The 18,972-nt window shown below is 35.8% G+C and overlaps 2 protein-coding genes across 2 annotated transcripts; both read right to left on the bottom strand.

The window, feature by feature from the left end:
- Positions 1 to 3,523: 3,523 nt before the first annotated feature.
- On the bottom strand, positions 3,524 to 14,133 carry LOC309508845 (uncharacterized protein). The gene is made up of 5 exons (XM_082183327.1): positions 13,808 to 14,133; positions 13,384 to 13,454; positions 13,046 to 13,205; positions 8,405 to 8,534; positions 3,524 to 5,202 (listed from the first exon to the last, which is right to left on the bottom strand). Exons 2-5 carry the CDS (start codon positions 13,401 to 13,403, stop codon positions 5,000 to 5,002), a joined length of 513 nt encoding a protein of 170 aa, XP_082039453.1. The 5' UTR covers positions 13,404 to 13,454; positions 13,808 to 14,133; the 3' UTR covers positions 3,524 to 4,999.
- An 837-nt stretch (positions 14,134 to 14,970) lies between these two features.
- timm21 (translocase of inner mitochondrial membrane 21) lies at positions 14,971 to 17,736 on the bottom strand. The gene is made up of 6 exons (XM_082183234.1): positions 17,292 to 17,736; positions 16,928 to 16,990; positions 15,870 to 15,967; positions 15,700 to 15,773; positions 15,525 to 15,630; positions 14,971 to 15,426 (listed from the first exon to the last, which is right to left on the bottom strand). The coding sequence occupies exons 1-6, from the start codon at positions 17,557 to 17,559 to the stop codon at positions 15,322 to 15,324; spliced, it is 714 nt and encodes a 237-aa protein (XP_082039360.1). The 5' UTR covers positions 17,560 to 17,736; the 3' UTR covers positions 14,971 to 15,321.
- Between the last annotated feature and the right edge of the window lie 1,236 nt (positions 17,737 to 18,972).

Genomic DNA, 18,972 nt, shown 5'->3' with positions numbered 1-18,972 from the left:
TGTCTGATATGTGTGTGTGTGTGTGTGTTCATTTGTTTCTCACACCAGATCCACATGACTAACACTGATGATGGCCGCAGGTGCTCGCAGCAACTCCTCCAGTGCTCCTGCAGGGTGGCCAAAAGCAACGTCACTTATTTCTCCTTGAGTGCTTCTGCCTGCGGTGCAGCTTATATGTTCCTACTATGAGCTGTGGAAGAGAATGGGTACAAACACTGCTCATTAAACACTGAAATCATAGTTCACCTGGTGTGTCAAAATACAATGCAGTGGAGAATTAAGGTAACCTGTTCGCTTTAAATGAAGTCCTGCTTGTTATGAACACTAAACACAACAAGATGAAACATTTAACAAGTCTTACCTGTGCTTGAAAGTGTTCTGGTGCTGGTTTAACTGACCACTGCAATAACCTGAAAGAGGTTTTCTATACTTTAGAAATTACTTTTCATCCCCAAAAACACAACGTTATTCCAAACCAAGTTAAGAAACAAGAACTGTAAAAGAAATATTTTTTTTGTTGTTGTATTTTCTATTGATCAAAATCAAATGAAAATGTAAAGTAGGCCTACAATGTTTTATATTTTGCATATATATATATATTAAATTATACATTACTAACGTTATTAACATTATATGTGAACCTCAAAGAACATTAAAATAAAAAATCAATCCCATGACCCCTTTACAATAAAAACATAATGAAACTTTGAAATATTTTATTTACCTGCGTGTGACCATTAACCGACATCAGAAAAATGTAAACTTAATTTCATTATTTATAATTATTGACTTAATTTTATTATTGACCTCATTTATTAACTTAATATCTCAGAGAGTAGGCTACTTCAAGTAAATAGATTAAAGGTCAAAGAGGTTCAGCTAACAAAAAGCTGGAGAATACCTGCATGTAAATATAAAATGATTTGAATGGACTAACGTTACTTGCACAATTACTTCCGCGTTGTTGTTAGTACATATCGAAAATTAATCCAAATAAATAAATGTTCGTGGTTCGTACTGATGTTATTCATCTGTTCTCACACACTTCAGCGTCGCGGTCATTCTCTTCTAGACGAACACTGACACCCTGTGGTGAAATAATGGCGTATTTTTAACACCCGCTGCTTTCTCAGATCGGCTTGGGCCTTGGGTTGGATTAAAACTTAATGTTCCGACAAGTTTGGAAAATTCTACACGTAGTAAACATCAGAATATACCTTCTCCTGTCAATAAAAACTGCCAAATTTGTCAATCTTATTGCGGAAACTCATTTTAGGTGGCGTTTGTTCAACTCATTGACCACAGTACATTGAAGGTAAACATAACCGGAAATAAGTGAGACGTACTATTTCCAAACGGAAGTGCGTCACGAAGCTCAGTGCAAGTGGTCCATTTGCACCTTTCTTTTACGGTCTATGATTTGCACATTTGAATGTGTTTGAAAGACAAAAGCCTTCCAAAGACAGTAATACATGGTTAAATGACTCACTGATAATTCAAATAATTATTAATGTGTTTGGCAGGAGTTGATTAGATATGCAATGTTTAGAAAACACTTCTTAAAAATGTCTGTGTGTGCAATTCGACATTTTTTTTTTTTTTTTAAAGGAACATTTAAAAGATAAAGTAATAGTATCTTAGGGAGAATAAATTAACTATTAATAATTTGCGGTCATTTTGAGAATAACATGTAATCAATAAAAAAGTAACTGTAGTCTGATTACGAGTATTTTAAAAAGTAATATAATATAATTACAAGTTTGTGGGATCTGATTCAACTCATTTGAAATATAGGTCTAAGTAATAATTGTCTGGACAGGCCAAATCTACAGCTAACATGTCAAAAAGGTAAACAACATACATTGCATTTCCAACATCCTCTTTAAGTGTTTGATTTCATGTGATGTGGTGAAAGATCTTTTGTTGTATAAATAGTTCAAAACATTATGCAAAGCTGCGTTCTTCAGTTATAGAGCATCACAGTCCCGCCCACAGCCCGAGAGCGCTTCGGTGCCGGAAGTAAATTTCCCATTCATTTCTCCCATTGACGTTTTCGAAAATCCGTATCTAAAGAGTTTTAGAGCATGTCTGAGGATAACCAGCTACGGCTGAACTCATAGGCATACAACATATCATTTCGAGTGAAAAAACGGCGAGAAAATCCAAAAAAAGTCAAAGGTACAAGACTGTGTACATATTTTCATTTCCGAGCGAAGGAACTACTCATCCCATAAACCACCGCGCCTCACTGAAGTCGACTGAAGCCACAACCGCGAAAGAGCCTTTAGAGCGACTTTAAAATCTGACGACAGCCACGCGAACTTTTTCTTGTGCCGTTTATAGCAGTTCTTTCAGTAGTAATTGTGTAAATAGACTGGAAAGCATGGCTGGTGGTCCGCGGCTCACGGGTGCAGATCTGGCAGTCCGCGCGGCGTTCTGCTCATCAGTTTCAGCGGCCCACGGGCAGGTTGCTGACAAATGCCTCAACAATTTCCCACTTGTGATCCATGCTCATTTTATTCATGAAGTTATAGTTCATCCTTAATTTTAATAACATTTAATGTATTTTCTTAATAACAACAAGTGAAAATTAAAAAGTGAAGGTCAGCAAACCAGAAAGTGCATCATATTCAGTTTATTAACTTGCCATAAATTATTACACAAATGTTCAGTAAATGCATGAAGAGCTCTCTATGGCTCTGGGTATGCCTAAGCTAAATATTGTTTTGACAGTGGCATCATAAAATGCTTGATATGACTCATACCATATATGAAGACTCCTCGGTTCAAATGTCACATCAGTGATACAGTGCAAAAAAACGCAACAGTTTTTTTTTTTTTTTTCTATTTATCTTGAGTCTTCACGAACTTTCGCGGGGTTTACACGAGCTCCACCAATCAGATGCATCACTGTGGGATTGTGGGATTGTTTAGGATTGTGGGTAATGAAGTACTTCTCCAAGACATCGCGAATAAAAGGCATTTATCTCAAAACAAGGTTAGTGCCCCATGAACTTTTGGCGGTTATATGAGCATATACAATCGCTTAGTACAGCCGTAGCTGGTTTTAAGTCTACCATGTATGGTTACGTTTTTATGGCTTATACCCCAACTGTCAATGGAGAAATTGTATTGAATTTTTACTTCCGGCACCGGCTGTGGGCGGGACTGTGATGCTCTATAAGTTAAAGTTGTACAAAATGCCAGGAGCCGCCCACCTCACTGATTTGACTGAGATTCGATCGTCCCACACAAAAGAGTAGGAAGCAAGGAACAGAGGGCACTGGCTCTGCAGGGTTACGAATATGGAAATATGGAATACATAGCCAGCTGTTAAAAATACAAATCTGAACGGCAAGTTATCATAAAGATGAAGAGAACTTCTGTGAGAACAGATGAGACTGAAGAATAGTGTACTACTGCCCCCTTGTGGTGTCAGAATGTAGTGGCCAAAGTAAGTTTTTACAGTATTTATGAAACTTGTCCATCGAGTTTGTTTTGAGAAATGAGCTGTTTTCAAACATGATATTTCAGTGATCTTTATTTTTTTAAAGAGATTCAAAGGGTTTTTCCATAAATACAAAAATAGCATATACAGTACTTCAGTTTAAATGAGATAATACATGTTGCAGGATTAGCATTTTAAATCAAATTATGATTAAATGAAATTACATAGTGAAGGACCGGGTGTTCATGGGAGAAGGGGGACAGAACTATACACACATTTTCTAAAAGCACACTTAAATCACATCCTTTCATGTGGACTTTTTTTTTTTTTTTAAATACAAAAAAAACATTGATCCCATAATGTGAACCTGATATATTGACAATTGCACAGAGATGACTTCATGCGCTCACAAAAGCACATAAACATTTTCACAAGGAAGTTCTGTTTGAATTCATCACACAGTTAACATATGCCTTACACACACACACTCACACACGGAAGTTCTATTTCGGTTAGCAGAAATTGTTAATAAGGGCACTGTGATCTCAAATGCATCAGTGTGTTACATTTAACCTGATAAGCGATACAACACAGAGTAGGACTTCGCACATTTACACGAGTCATAACCATTATCCACACCGGCTCTGGTTGATTCAGGAATATTGGACACTTACTAACAGACGGAATTAAGGCAATTACAAAACATTAAAAGTGCTTCAGAGGGCAAATGTTTTTTGTGTTTTTTTTAAACTTTAAATTGTCATCACATATAAACTGAGGTTATAAATAACCTGAGGCTAGACCTCTATACTTTAAAGAGATGGTTCAGTCCAAAAATTTAATTCTGTCATCATTTCACTGTACACTGTATGACTTTCTTCAGTAGAACATAAAATAAGACATTTTGAAGAATGCTAATAGTTTCAGATACCATTGGCGTAGAGTCATACAGGTTTGGAAAGACATGATGGTGAGCAAATGACAGAAACATTTTTTTTGCGTGAACTACACCTTTAACCTATCCCTTTGGGACTTTAAAAAGCAAGAAAGAAAGAAATGCGTCAACGACATTGTCTAAGCAGAACGTGCTTGGCATCAGTCAACCCACTAGCCTATTTACAGTTCCTCAAACACGCAGCCACACGTGATCATAGCGTTAGTCTTCAACACTGCTGCAAATAAATGACGGTGAAAGTAATCATTTAAAAAATAGTGAAATGGCCGTGTTTGCCGTATGGTTGTGCGCTGGGATTTTGCTGGAGGAAATGAGCATAAGGCATGGGTGAACTGAAAGCACCGGTACACCAGCGTGGGCAGAGAAGTGCTCGACTATGCCAGAAGATGGCATCAGGCCAGTCTCATTCTTTATACCGCCTATTGTGTGCCCGATACTAATTCTCTAATGTCACAAGAGAACGAGCAAGATCCACAGCCAATGTGAAATCTTTGTATAGTTTGCTTAAAAAGAAAATAAGTCCAGATGGAAAAACGAGACCTAGAGGGGCTAAAGCGGTTGCTAAGCCCTTGTTGCATTTCTATATTGAGAGAAGTCTAACTTGACATTCCCTCAGGTTGTGATTGGCTGTGGCTGTCTACTTGCTGATTGGCTGCAGAGGTGATGCTGGGCGTGTAAGGGGGTGGGGCATCGCTAATTACACTGGAATCGCTGGCGTCCGGGATGGTGATGCTCAGGGATGCATCAGTATCGTCGTGTTGAGCGTACTCGCTGTACGGTGGAGGCTTCAGGTCATTTGCTGCACAAAACAAAGACGAGAGAGGACAATGATCATGCAAAAGGTTTAAAATGGCAAAGAAAACAAAGAAAAAAACATCACTGATAACACAAAAATATTTTCTCATTGTAAAATAAATCCTGTTATATTTACAGTAAAATAAATGGCAGCTGTGGTTGCCAGATATTCACTGTAAAAAAAAAAATGTATGACAATGATTCTGGTATTATGGAATCGGTGCCTGTATATTTTACGATTTATAAACCGGAATATTTCATTAAGTGATGTAATGTTAATATACCAATGTAATTGAAGTACCAACATCTGCATTTTACCTTAAAATGTATTGATAACCAGCGTAATAATACAGGTGGTAAAATAGAAAGCCACATGATGAATCAATAAAACATGGACAATATTTGTACATTAGACATTGCACAGGGTCACACACACAAACACAAAACATCAGCAGAGCAAAACATGACACTAAAATAATCTAATAAACATTAACTAAATAACAGAACATTTAACACAAAAACACCCTGCTGTACATTACTGATAACAAAAATGAGAAGAAACAAAACTATTGAAATAAATCATATGTGATGTGTCATGTAAGAACTTTTGGGAATGCCATTTTACTGTTTTTCAACCATAAATTATGTGGCAATTATATGGAAATATAACAATTTATTTCAGCATTTTACAGTAAAATGACAGTAATGTTAGCAATTTTATACTAATTTCTGTTTAAAAAAAAGTGTCAAAAAAAAAAAAAAATCAAAACAACTTAACTTTTATTGATCACTAAAAATACAAATACATTATATAAAAAAGAGAATAATAACTTCAATAAGACTAGAATAACACTAGTGACTCTCAGCAACTTTCTGCACAACTAAACCTTCCAATGACTCAATGTAATATGCATGCAAAATAGCAAGGTCATTCTAAAAAAAAAAAACCTAAAAAAAAAAACCTATTTCCTGTTTCATGCCACAGCCCACTGCAAACCATCAATGCCCTATTTGTTTTTTTAATAGCAAACACAAGCAGATATTGCCAAATATGTCCATGGAACAGGTGGCACAAACTACACACAAAGCACTTGGAAAAAGGGGGGGTTTCCATCACCACTTCACTCAAATATCAAGAAACGGTGGAAACGCTGAATGATGTGTCATTGAAGTTTGACAAAAACCACATCCTGCCCTGAAGATATTATTTTTCACTCTTCTGGGTCAAAGGAAACGCGGTATATGCACGTGTTGCATCTTCAACCTCATGTTCTTTCTTGGGGGTCTTCTAGACACCTACAGATCTACTTGCTGAAATCCAATGTTTATAAACTCATTAGACATTGTTAGATAATGAGAGCACAAATGGAAATGATGGAAATGGAATGATACAGACGACTGGAGCTGGGAGCCAGAATCTGTCGTTTGCTGCCAATCCACACAAGCACCAGAAGATTTCCTTCTCTGCTGCTGAATGAACAATCAGTCTCAGCACAGAAACTAAACTTAAGTAAACCCTACGCACAAAGCTTTGATTGCCAAATTCAATTCACTTTTCCATGTCTTAATGTCAATATCTGGCAGCTGGTGTTCATAAATGTCCTTCTCAGCAACAACGTGTCAGTTAGAAAACCTGCCAATTATGAAGCATTGGTCTAATTTGGGATGGCTGATGCCTGCAGGCCCACTCTCCAACTGTTGCTCCCTCTTGTCATAAAATTGTCCCTGTTAACCATTTACAAAGCATAAAGCAGAGTGGGTGAAAGCACGAGACTTTCCCTGGAGAGATGTAATGTGACTAAAATGCTGTTTCTCATATTAGGGTGAAAGACATGTCAAGTATTTAGCGTTTGTCTAACCCTTTAGGCTTGACAGTCTCCTCGGTCCTCACCATACCATATATGTATTCTTGCTGATTTTCTTGTAAACATATCGACCATTACTGTATTAAGCTTCTCATGCAGAGATGTTTTTAGGGATGAACTTAAACTGTGACACACAAGAGAACGTCAGTGCAAGAGCTCATAGTTCAACAAACATTTAATCATTTACATTCCAGCTGCGCTGTGAGTGATCGCTTGGAAAAGCACTTTCAGAGATGATTTTAAGTGCAGCACAGTCTACATGAACGCTTCAACAATATCGGGATTTGGCGTATACACAGAGAGACAAAAATAAGGCGAAATCCATCCTGCAAACACAAATGTGCAACTAGAAAATGATTAGCAGACAAGTCCCTATGCCATTGTTTATGGTTAACTTTTTTTGTAACACTCCACTGACCAAAAAAATCCATGACTGTCTAACAGATTCAAATGGTTTAATGAATGGTTTAATTTAAGTTCCCTTATTACGCTTTCTCGAATATTACCTTTCATGCAGTGTGTATAATATAGCTTTTGTGAATGTAAAATGTCTGCAAAGTGCACAACAAGAGAAAAAATGTATTCTGAACTGCCGAAACAAGTCGTCAACAACTCCAGTCTCAACGTCGACTTTTGACCAGCCCTCAAACACTGCAGTTGAAGCTGAGACTGGAAGTGTTTGGTTTGTGTTGTCGACATGTTGAGAAGACGCTGTTTTCGGCACTGAGAATCCACTTTGCATGCACTTCAAAAGGATGAGGATTTGCACTGGAATTGATATAACTACGCCAACGTCACTGTTCGTATTACTGTCTATACAAGTGCTGAGGAAGCTTCTGGAGCTGAAATTCAGATTTGGTAATGGGTGTTTCATTTCTGACACACGCTGTAAGCAGTAGACCAATCACAACAGACTGGGCCATCTGACCAATCAGAGCAGAGTATGCTCATGGAAAGGAAAGTTTAGAAAGACTGAATCTGCACACGGACCGGTTTTAGTCTCTTTGAGAAATGAGGTGATGTGCAATGTATATGTCCACAAACTGTATATTTAAGAAATAAATAATCCAGTTAAATCAAATACTAATTGATAATAAACGGAGCAATTCCAAGATGGTCCTCACACCATCGGCCTCTGGGGGGGATGTGACACAACACACTAAACAACAAAAAATACTACTTGTTGGGTACCAGTGGTCTTGAAAGTGGTCCAGTAAAAACTTGTATTAATCTCTTAAATTACATATCTCTTAATTTCTTACATTTTCTTAATAATCTTGCAATAAATGATTTCTGTCCCAGTGCAGACTGGGGTGTAGTCATACAGTGAGTCAGTCTTACCTCCAGACACTGCCTCATATGGAGGAGGCATGTCCAGTTGAGACAGTGAGGATGAAGGTGGAAGAGAGGCGGAGGGTTCGCCCACAGAGCCGTCGTCCTGAACTCCGTACCAACTGGGCCAGATTGATGTCTGTGGAGCAGAGCAGCAGTGCGAGTTAAACACCCGCAATCAGACGGGAATCAGACATATTACACAATAGAAGCATCTTAAAGACGCCTTTAAATACATGTGGCAGTGAAACAAGATCCAGTCGATGCTTGCTGTTAAATGGTGGAATTCTGCAATCCCTTGCCCAGGCCTGTGTATGTGCTTATAACCTATAAAACCTTGTGGTCTCAGTTTGGCTGATAAACACAATGATATCCCAGTTTCAGTAAAGATATGAGACACTTCTTATTTTATGTCATATGCAGTTTCATAGTTCACATAAAAAAAAATTGCTTAAAGAAAAGGTCATCTTTTAGGTTGGATCTTAATGGTCTGGTATTTCCCTTCTTGATTACACTATTACTCACCGAAGCAGTTTGTTAAGTATTAAAAAAGTTACAATTATGTGATACATGGCATAAAAAATGAACTCATAAGGACAAACTGTATTTTAAAACCACTGTAAGAAGAAAGAAAAAAAACTAAATGTGAATGTGTAAGCAGGCTAAAAGTTGATCATCTATCTGAACCGCTTGTTGTCAAATTAGCATTTCCTGTGTGGAGAGCTACAGGCAGCTTGGGTTTCTAAAAATAGACCTATATTTTGTTCTCTCCATTTCATGTTGTTCAGATGAAGAAAGAGAAAACTTCTGTTACAAGAAAGAGAAAACAACTGCTTTGAATTCTAAGATAATCTAGAACCTTTTTTATAGGCATATATCCTATAAAAATTCAGCTTGCAATGGTATGATGGTCTAATAAATGTAAATTTTTTATCCAAAATATCCAGTCAACCAGCAACCTTATTTGAATGGCAAAGCTCTTGAAACGGTCTTCAATACTTGTGCTACAAATTGCTTCCAGATGCTTTTCTGAACATAAGACGCTTTCATTTAGAAACAAAGGGCTTTTTCTGAATTTCAAATGCAGCGTTACAGCTTCAATACAGTTTAGAGCTACAGAGATCACATTCAACACATCAGACTCTTTTAAAGAAATCTCATTTATAATACAGTCACAGATACCATAACTTGACTGTACAAATGAATCTGCTTTAGTCAAACTGGCCAAAAAAACCACAAAAAAACAATAACATTCCTGTCAGAGCTGTCACGGCCCTTAGCTCTGGGTCCTGTTCTTGTTCCATCAAGTCTGCTTCTTCTGGCTTTTTCACAGGCACTGGTTAGTTTTGACAAGTGCTGTGCGCCAACAAGAGAAACTATTCTTCTGAACAGAAGAGCTCACACATTTAGTGGCCTGTGCGAATAACATAGACACGAGACCTGACACCCCTGCCCTCGGTTTGGTTTAACAGATCCTTGTTGCAGCTTTGAGTTTAGAGAGTGAAACGTTTTACATCATGAGTCAAAAAAATGCAGAGCACCAAGGGCAAAAATTGTGTTGTGAAACAGTAAAAGTGGAAGTTCACCAAATCCTTCCCTGTAGATAAATGACAGACAGAACGTGTCATACTGAAAATGTGCACCACATTAGAATCCGCACTCAGATTCAGTATTAAACCAAGCAAACTGAAATCTTAGAGAAGATTAAAATTTCCTGTGATCAGATATATTAAAGATTCCCCTATAGACTAACATGCCTTTTAGGATCTGTTTGGGTGATCCGATTACAAGTGTACAAATACATGTGTCAAAAGGGTCCAAATTACTCAACCCACATAAAAAAAAATGTATGACACCTTAACATTCACAGTGTAAAATCGAATCTGTCCTGATGTATCCCGGACAACAGTGAAGTTGTCCAGGATACAGTGAAGTTGACACACACTGTCATATATATATATATATATATATATGAAGAGTTCAGATGCAAAAGCCTCTAAATGCCATTTGAAATTTTCTTATAGAATGATCATTTTTATCAAGCTCGTATACTTAAAATCAATAATTTCACTTAAATGGCAATGAAGATTATCTATTAATTATCATTTAAGTGAAATTACTGAACTTAAATGTACAAGCTTGATAAAAATGATCATTCTATAAGAAAATTTCAAATGGCATTTAGAGGCTTTTGCATCTGAACTCTTCAATATACACAATATCAGTGTGTGTGTGTGTGTGTGTGTGTGTGTGTGTGTATATATATATATATATATATAAAATATATAACAAAAAATTTGTTGGCAAATTTTTAGATTTTTTTAATTCATTTCTACATTGAAGAAGAGCAATATCAAGCAAGTAAAAACTTTTTTGCACCGTGGAAAAAATTCAGGTATAAAGGGGTTAAATTCAGATTCAGTAAAATTACTGAATTAAATAAAAAAAATCTAATAATAATACAATTATACAAAAAACTAATTTTAAAATAAGAAATTAATAATTAATAAAAAAAAACATTTTTGGTTTCGGTTTTCGGCCAAGTGCATCCAGAATTTTCGAATAGACAACTAAACAAAATAACATGTAATTTACTAGAGGTTCTGACAAAATGTTAATTGCTGCAGTCAATTTAAAAATATTTAATTAAATATTAATTAATTATATACTTTTTAGTTAGTTTGAGTGAATGATTCAATGACTTGCTCATAGACTTCAATGGTCTCATTACTGGATAAATCAGTGTTTTTGAACAAATCTCTTGAATGAATGATTCATTATTTTGGTAATCGAGTAATCGGTCGATTATTTCGACAATTAATAGAGTAATCGGAAATGTTTTGTGGTAATAAAAATAGACCTAAGCAAAGACCTAAACTTTTAAAATGACTTAAAATACATATATAAAAACAATGAGGAAATAATATTTGGTTCAAATAAAGCATCAAAAGCAAGTAATAATATTGTTTTATAGAATAACACTGTTAAAATACATAATATAAACAATCATCTTATGTGCATTATGTATTGTAACAAATGCCTGCAGAGGGCGCCAACGGCCTAGTGTTGTTACACTTGATAGCAGATTCAATCTTTGTTTAATATTGGCCAAATTATATTTAATTCAAATGTTTACTTTATCTTTAATATTTGGCCAATTCTTTATCATATAAATGTTACGGCCACTATTATTTCTTGAACAAGAATATGTTGACATCAAAACATCCAAACTCAAAGCGAGGGTTTAAACTTTTATTTTGAAATTGCGATGAACAGTTCGCATATTTAGAAACAAATTGCTGTATTCTCCTGTATTTGCGTAGGTTTATAAATAATTGACCTTGTCTCATTGACAAGATAACAGTTCATGCAGCATTTACTGTGAATGAAGCTGCTCTGAGACACACATAACCTACACGGATGTAAATAATTAAAGTGCACATATAAAAACCCGCAGGGCATATATTTATTCAACTGAAGCACAGCCTTTGTGAATTCACAATTGCACTATGCTATAGTATGGTTTTTATATGGTTTTAATACATCATGCGGCCTTAGAAAATGGTCTAATAATGCGGTTCATAGATTCTCGTCCGTGGAATGCGCCACTTCCAGTATTTTGTGGGTAATTTGACACGAGTAAATTGCAATCGAGGATATTTTAAAATCGAGTACTCTAATTGGTCAAGGAATCAAGACAGCCCTACATCAGTGTTTATATCCAAACTATAAACCTTTATTCCAGCACTTCTGTGATAGAAATAGAAATAATGATACTGAGTGTTTGAAAAGAAGTGGTTTCACATTCACACCTATAGCTTACATGACAACTGCTCTCCCTGGGTCAAAGGCAATGCACATTTGAATGTTCGCTGTGATTGAACTTGTGAAAGGTTTAACAGACAGGCAAATCACTGTCATTTAGAAATAAGATCGAGTGGATGTCTGAATCGAGATTAATCATGCTGCTTTAATATTTAAATATAGTAATGGAGCTTTTTTATTTTATTTGATCAATTTCCTTCAATTCTGATAAAAAGGGGTTGCAGGAGAAGCATTTGATATGCATGTTAATACCAGGTGTAACCAGACATATTGTCTGACACTTTAACATTCAACAGGAAGATTTTCCGTCCTGACATGAATACTTACTTTTATTTGATGACAGATTAACGGTTTCGAATGAAAAAGTAAAGTAAGAGAAAATAAGACAAACTAATATTGATCTTGGTGTAATCTACTGTATGAGTGTAGACTGACTGAACAGTGATGGATTTAAATACATTTTTAGTGCTTAATCACAACATTCCTCTTCCCCCTACAAGTGCTTAATCAAAGGAGAAAAGTTTTGTCTGCTTATCAGCTTATCAGCCGCTCTGTCATTTACCTACTAGTCAAATCTCCTGTGAAATGCCACTTAAGGTCAACAGAAGTTACCATAACATATTGCGTTTGAGTCTGTCTTATTGTTTTGCTGAATGTACACTGAATCCAGGAGACCCACACAGTACTACACAGGAAGTTTAACTTTGTCATACTTCCAAAAAGCGATTATATCAGCAGCGACTGACGCACTGCCAATTTGGCCACACCTTTAAAAAAAAAAAATTATCTGATTGAACTGAAGTTTGAAGTTTTAGTTTTACTCACATTTTGTCTCTCACAGACCTGGTGCAGGTACGCACGTCCTCCCACAATGACGATCTGAGCGTTTCGGGGATTGCTGAGGTACGCAGCGAGCTGTCTTTGCCTTGAGCGATACCAGCAGATGTAGAAGAAGATCTTAATCATAATAAATATTATGACGACTCTAAAACAAGATTAAGAACAAGTTTAAAGTCTCAAAGACATACTCACAATAACTGATAATAACTGTTATTATTACAACACAGAAATAAAATATAAAGTAAAATCAAAGATGATGCAATGTTAAAACAAAAGACAGACAATACAACTGTAATCACATCAACAGTCTTCCTAAAACTTACATGTACCAGTACAGCTCCATGCTTCTCACCAGTTGGTATCAATTACCATAATCAGCTTCCAAGCTGTCAAACTGAAATAAGAACCAATAACAGTTATTGGCAGAGTCTGCATAGGAAAATGTCATTTCGACATTCCTTATGTCATGTTTAAAGCAGCTCAGATTCTTAAAGTCACTCTAGAAACATTTAAAATAGACTTTATTTTCAATATTGTGTAACACACAAGGTTGGGTTATTGTTACATAAACAGAAAACTGAAAATAAACTCACAAGCTTAGTTCGCCCATATAACAGTCAGTTACATAAACAAACAAACAAACATTATAGAGCACGCACACCCCTAACGTGCATTCAGTGGGATTTATTACAGCCCATTTTAGTTATATGACTTTACTACAACTTTTCATCAAGAAAATAAGCTCACCTTGTAAACGTGTTATAAGTAACGTTAGTGTTATAATCCAGCTTTAGACAGCTAGCGAAGCATCTGCTCCTCATGGACACAAGAGGAAGTCTCTTTGCTAACGGGCTAATATAACGTTAGTAACGTATAACGTTATACAAACACGGTCACCTAGGTGTATTGTTTTTTTCAAACAGCTCGGGTTCACTAGCAGCCTGTAGGCCGAGTGTGGCTCCTCTCTCTCTCTCTGTGTGTGTGTTGGTAAATGCTAATACTTCAGACACTCAAGGGCTTCCGAGAAATGTTGAGCGCTGTGTTTTTTCCATGAGCAAACGAAGGGGGTTTTGTTGTAGTTCTTGTGTTGTCTAGAAAGGCGTCCGTACTTCCGTGGATTCATGGCAGAAGAACGTCAAATTAAAAGTCCCTTAAAGTTTATTTTACGTTTTTATTGTTGTACTTTCATCATTTAAATGGAAGTGTAAATAATAATAATAATAATAGACAGTAATAACAATAATTATCACATGTAATTTAAATTGGTCGAAATGTTACTAAGGACCAAAGCAGTATTTACTATTTTTGAACCATTCACACACACACACACACACACACACACACACACACACACACACACACACACACACACACACACACACACAGTGTATATATATATATATATATATATATATATATATATATATATATATATATATATATATATATATATATATATATATATAATATTTGTATATATATAACAATATTATAATATTGCTCTGTTTTGTACCGGAAGATTGTTATATGAACGGTTAAAACAAAATTGTACAAAAGCGCCATCTACCGGGCACAGTAAGTTACTGAATGACGTTCTTGAATCTCAGATCAATTAAGTATTTTCTCACTGGTCCATCAGAGATCTACTGCAATATAAAAACTGGACATAAAAATAAATAAATAAAAACACACATTTGACTAACACACTACCTGTGCAAAACTAAGAGATCATTTACTTATTTGTTAGTTACATATTTTTGTTGGTATTTATTCCTCTGTTCTATAAAACAATGACAATAAAGAACCTTTATACATTTCACAAAATTTAAGAAATCTAATTTATAAATCTAATTTATAAAATTTATATTTTAAATGCTTCAGGCAAAGGAAGAATAACAGACCATTTGAAATAAAGGTATCAAATTGCTTTATTAACCTGTATTCAAGTTACATTAATTAAAAAATGCTTTTCTACATTAATCCTTTATCTTTATTTCAAACCACATATTATATAAAACAATCATTCATATCCTTGAACAAAATATAAGATGTTTCAGTACAAGCACTGTCCTCACCAAATATCTAGCTCTTCCACTTCCAATAGTCTAAATTATCTTGTGATGCTCAACACAACCAAATTCAAGCATGACAAATCCAAGCTTAATTAATCCAAGTAGGGACATAAATTCAGGTTCTCCAGTTTCCATTCAGAGCTTTTAAATGAATGTCTACCATTGAAATTCCTAATATGTGTTTAATACTTAAAACTCATTGAATCTGTTGTCTTCAATGACGACTGTCCTCTTGGGATACGTGTCAATCTCTACAAAAATATACCGGAATTCATACTTTCCAGTCTCAGGATTCTGTCAGACAGAAGCAGTATGTTAAATATTTGTCAACACTATTTTTGCACAAAACTAAAACAATTTATTTATTTATTTTTCATTGAGATGCATTGTACCTCCTTTGATTCTGAATGAACAGTTCCCCGTAATCCTGGTTCAGACCCCTCAACGTAAAATTTCAGCCGCATGTACTTGATTCCATCCTTCATGTACTCTACATGACTAAAGAAAAATCTTAAAAGCATGTGAGGTGTAACAAAAGTTTTTATTTATTTATATTAAAAATTGTACCTGACTTGCTGCCTTCTGCCACGCCGACTGGTCTCTCCAAAGCCTTTGATTGGCTCTCCAAAAGCTCCTATTACCTTCACATACAGCAAATACTCAGTTTATTCACACGTTTAACATAGTTGGTTTGTTTATCTCCGTTGCTCATTACAAATTAATCACCATTTGCTGACCTCTGGGTGAGTTCTGCACTTCTCAAAAGCTTTTCCATAAATTTTGCTTGGACTTGAAGAGGAAAACAGCTCTTGAAAGACCACATACAGCAGTCCACCTAATAAGGATGACAATCAGATCATTTATTATACTGGTGAACATATAAACATGCATGGAAGTGTCTGAGCACGGGATCTTTAATTGATCTTTGATAACAATGGCATCATCAACTAGATGTTTGAGAGAGCCGGATCATGGGCACACGTCTTTGGATCAGTGTTATTATTGTTAACTAAAAATAAAATAAAAGGTTTTTGGTAATCGAAATAAAGCTTTTTAGATTAAATATTAGATTAAAAACTTACATTTACAAAACTTAAAACTATATATATATATATATACTGTACCACAAACTATTGGTCAGGAAATTTGCTAAATTTAGGCAAAATGCACAACTTAAAAAAGCCATTATTGTCTCAGTAAAACATCAAAGACAGAATGAAGTTGCATAATGATGCTCCAGAGCATCTGGTGAGAAATATAATAATAAATGCATCTCTACCACAGTAGAGCATTGAGGAAGAGGAGTCATTGTGTCAGGAGCCTTTTTAGCTGCTCGTATTGGTGAACTACTTTACTGTGAAAAGTAATTTAATGCTTTGGTGTATATTGCAGAATGGCTTGCTTCCCACAAATGAAAAGTTGTTATCTAAAGAGAAATGATCAGATATTATTTCCTGCACAAATTGCAATTCCATCAGGCTCAAGTTTTGGCCTAGTCTGAGTCCAGATTTGACCCCTATAATGAATATTTGGTCTCACATTGGGTGGAACAACACTGACTCTTTTTCCTGTAAAAACCTGTCTGCAAGTTAACGGGGAAGGCTATTCTGTGCAAAGTTACTTGATCTACAGATTTTGTACAATTCTTGCTAATTTCCTGACCAATATTAGACAACAAAATATTTAGCCATTTTTGGCTTGGTACATTATTTTTGGCCAGGAGTGTGTGTGTGTGTGTATGGTACCATGATGGTCCACAATCCAGCCCTGGTTTGTATCAAATCAAACATGTCACCTGTTACACCAAGTCCAATGAGCACCACAATCAAATAAGTGAAATCTTTGCCGGCTTGTTTAACTGTTGAGGAAAGACACATAGAATCAGACATGCGCTTACTAACTAGCTATAATAAATCATGACACTAAATTCCTTAAAAAAAAAAAGAAAAATCAACCACTTCCTGCCAAAATATCATATTTACTGTAGTAGATTTATATAGCTGGGATCTCTTTAAAAACTAGCTTTGTTTTGAGAATCTTTGCTTAATTTTAACCTACTTTTTCTAGTGACTGGTTGGCAATATCAATTTCTAACCATATGATATATTGACAGAAAAGATGGTTAATACGGTAATTCTCTGTAATGCACGTATATATACCTTTCTGTGCAGCAGACGAGCTTGGAGGTGTGTATGAACTTCTGGAAACTGACACCTTGTCAGTGTCCTTCTTTCCATCGCTTCTACTACAAAACCGAACTCCTGTATGAAGCGAGCGAGTGTGGTCAAATGTCCAGTTTAACCCAGAACATAGATTCGTTTGTGTCTGTACAGCTGATATCTGTTGTGGCAGTCTGGCATGCACGCGTTTTAATATGAGCTGCACACATCTTGTCGTCCTTCCGATTCTGAAGAAAGAATACATCATGATTCCTTATAGTATAAATGACCCGTCTAAGCAGTTAATCTAAAAGATACACCGTGCATCACTTTAACATGTTTTAATGATGACTTTCACACGTCTCGGTCTCCTGATCGTTTATTGAAGTAGAACTAGATGGCATTAGTCCTTAGCTTCACGCTTCTGTCTTAATTTTCAAAATAAAAGTACCAATTCACGTGAAGAGGCGTCTGAGAATTTCATCACTGGACATGTTCACGCCATGTCGTAATTCCCAATTCGCCTACTTATACTACGCCCTAAAAGTGTGTACTCTTTTTGTGAAGAAAAAGTACATACTTTTGAGTGTGTAGCAAAAGAGTAGGCAAACTTTGGGGCATACTACTTCGTCATCTTAACGGACAGATCTGTCGCGTGCATCCTTTCACCGTAAACTGCCCTGTCAATCATCTTGTCACAGTTAAAATCCTCCATTCAATCTAATTTAATTGCCTACCGTTTCGGAGAGAAATGTAGTTCCACGTTCGTCTGTCAGTCGTGGGTCTTTCATGCGGAGACTCTCCTCATGTGTTTGCAATTTGAATATAATGATGCTTTTAAAAGTTAATGGCTAAACGTATCTTTACAAAAGTTCACAATGCTGCTGCAGATGCAATATAATGTAGACAACATTGAATAAATACATTTTGGTCAGGTTAGATACTGATAATTAATCACTCAAACCCCTTTATCTAAAGCTTTCTACATAACCGCCGGACTCGCGCGTCCTCCATGTCTGTAGTTTTTTAACACTTTTTACTCGTGTTTGTAGTTCTAACCGAATCCTGTCCATGGGTCCATGGGATTGTTCACTCAAAAATCAAAATTCTGTCATCATTTAGGCCTACTCACCCTCAAGTTTTTCTAAACCTGTATGCATTTCTTTATTCTGTTGAACATAAAGGATATATTTTGAAGAACATTGGTAACCAAACCGTTTCTGGTCCCTATTGACTTCCATACTTCCATACATGGCATAAAAATACCATGGAAGTCAATTGGCACCAGAAACTGTTTACCAACATTCTTCAAAATATCAAAACAGAAGAAAGAAATTCATACAGGTTTGGAACAACTTGAGGCTGAGTAGCCTAAATGATGACAGAATTTTCATTTTTGGGTGAACTATCCCTTTAAGGGTGGGACAGTTTTTGAATTTCCACCTTGTGTAGGGTGCCATAGATTAAAAAGTTAAACATGAGCCCAACACACCATACATTTATGTAATACTGAAGATGTTGCCTATCCATTTAAACAGTTTATATTATAGTAAAAGGATGCGTGACATTTTATGTAAACTGAGCCAAAAAAACATTTGGGTGATTGGGACAGGCTGCACTCATTGATTTAGTCTAGTGTAAGCATATTTATTACACAAGTTAGTTCATACTTTGATATAAT

This window comes from Leuciscus leuciscus (assembly GCF_965113295.1).
Source record: "Leuciscus leuciscus genome assembly, chromosome: 11".
Lineage (NCBI taxonomy): Eukaryota > Metazoa > Chordata > Actinopteri > Cypriniformes > Leuciscidae > Leuciscus > Leuciscus leuciscus.
Note: the sequence above shows the minus strand (reverse complement) of the source record. Positions and strands in the feature narration are given on the sequence as shown.

Excerpts from the sequence above, each read along its gene's own strand:
- LOC309508845 (XM_082183327.1), bottom strand. The coding sequence starts at position 13,403 with ATGGAGCTGTACTGGTACAT. Across the intron at positions 13,206-13,383 it reads ATGGAGCTGTACTGGTACAT|AGTCGTCATAATATTTATTA; the intron begins GTAAGTTTTAGG and ends ATCTTGTTTTAG. Across the intron at positions 5,203-8,404 it reads ATATGAGGCAGTGTCTGGAG|CAAATGACCTGAAGCCTCCA; the intron begins GTAAGACTGACT and ends TGTTTTGTGCAG.
- timm21 (XM_082183234.1), bottom strand. The coding sequence starts at position 17,559 with ATGATGTATTCTTTCTTCAGAATCGGAAGGACGACAAGATGTGTGCAG. Across the intron at positions 16,991-17,291 it reads CTCGTCTGCTGCACAGAAAG|TTAAACAAGCCGGCAAAGAT; the intron begins GTATATATACGT and ends TTTCCTCAACAG. Across the intron at positions 15,427-15,524 it reads TTCATTCAGAATCAAAGGAG|AATCCTGAGACTGGAAAGTA; the intron begins GTACAATGCATC and ends TCTGTCTGACAG.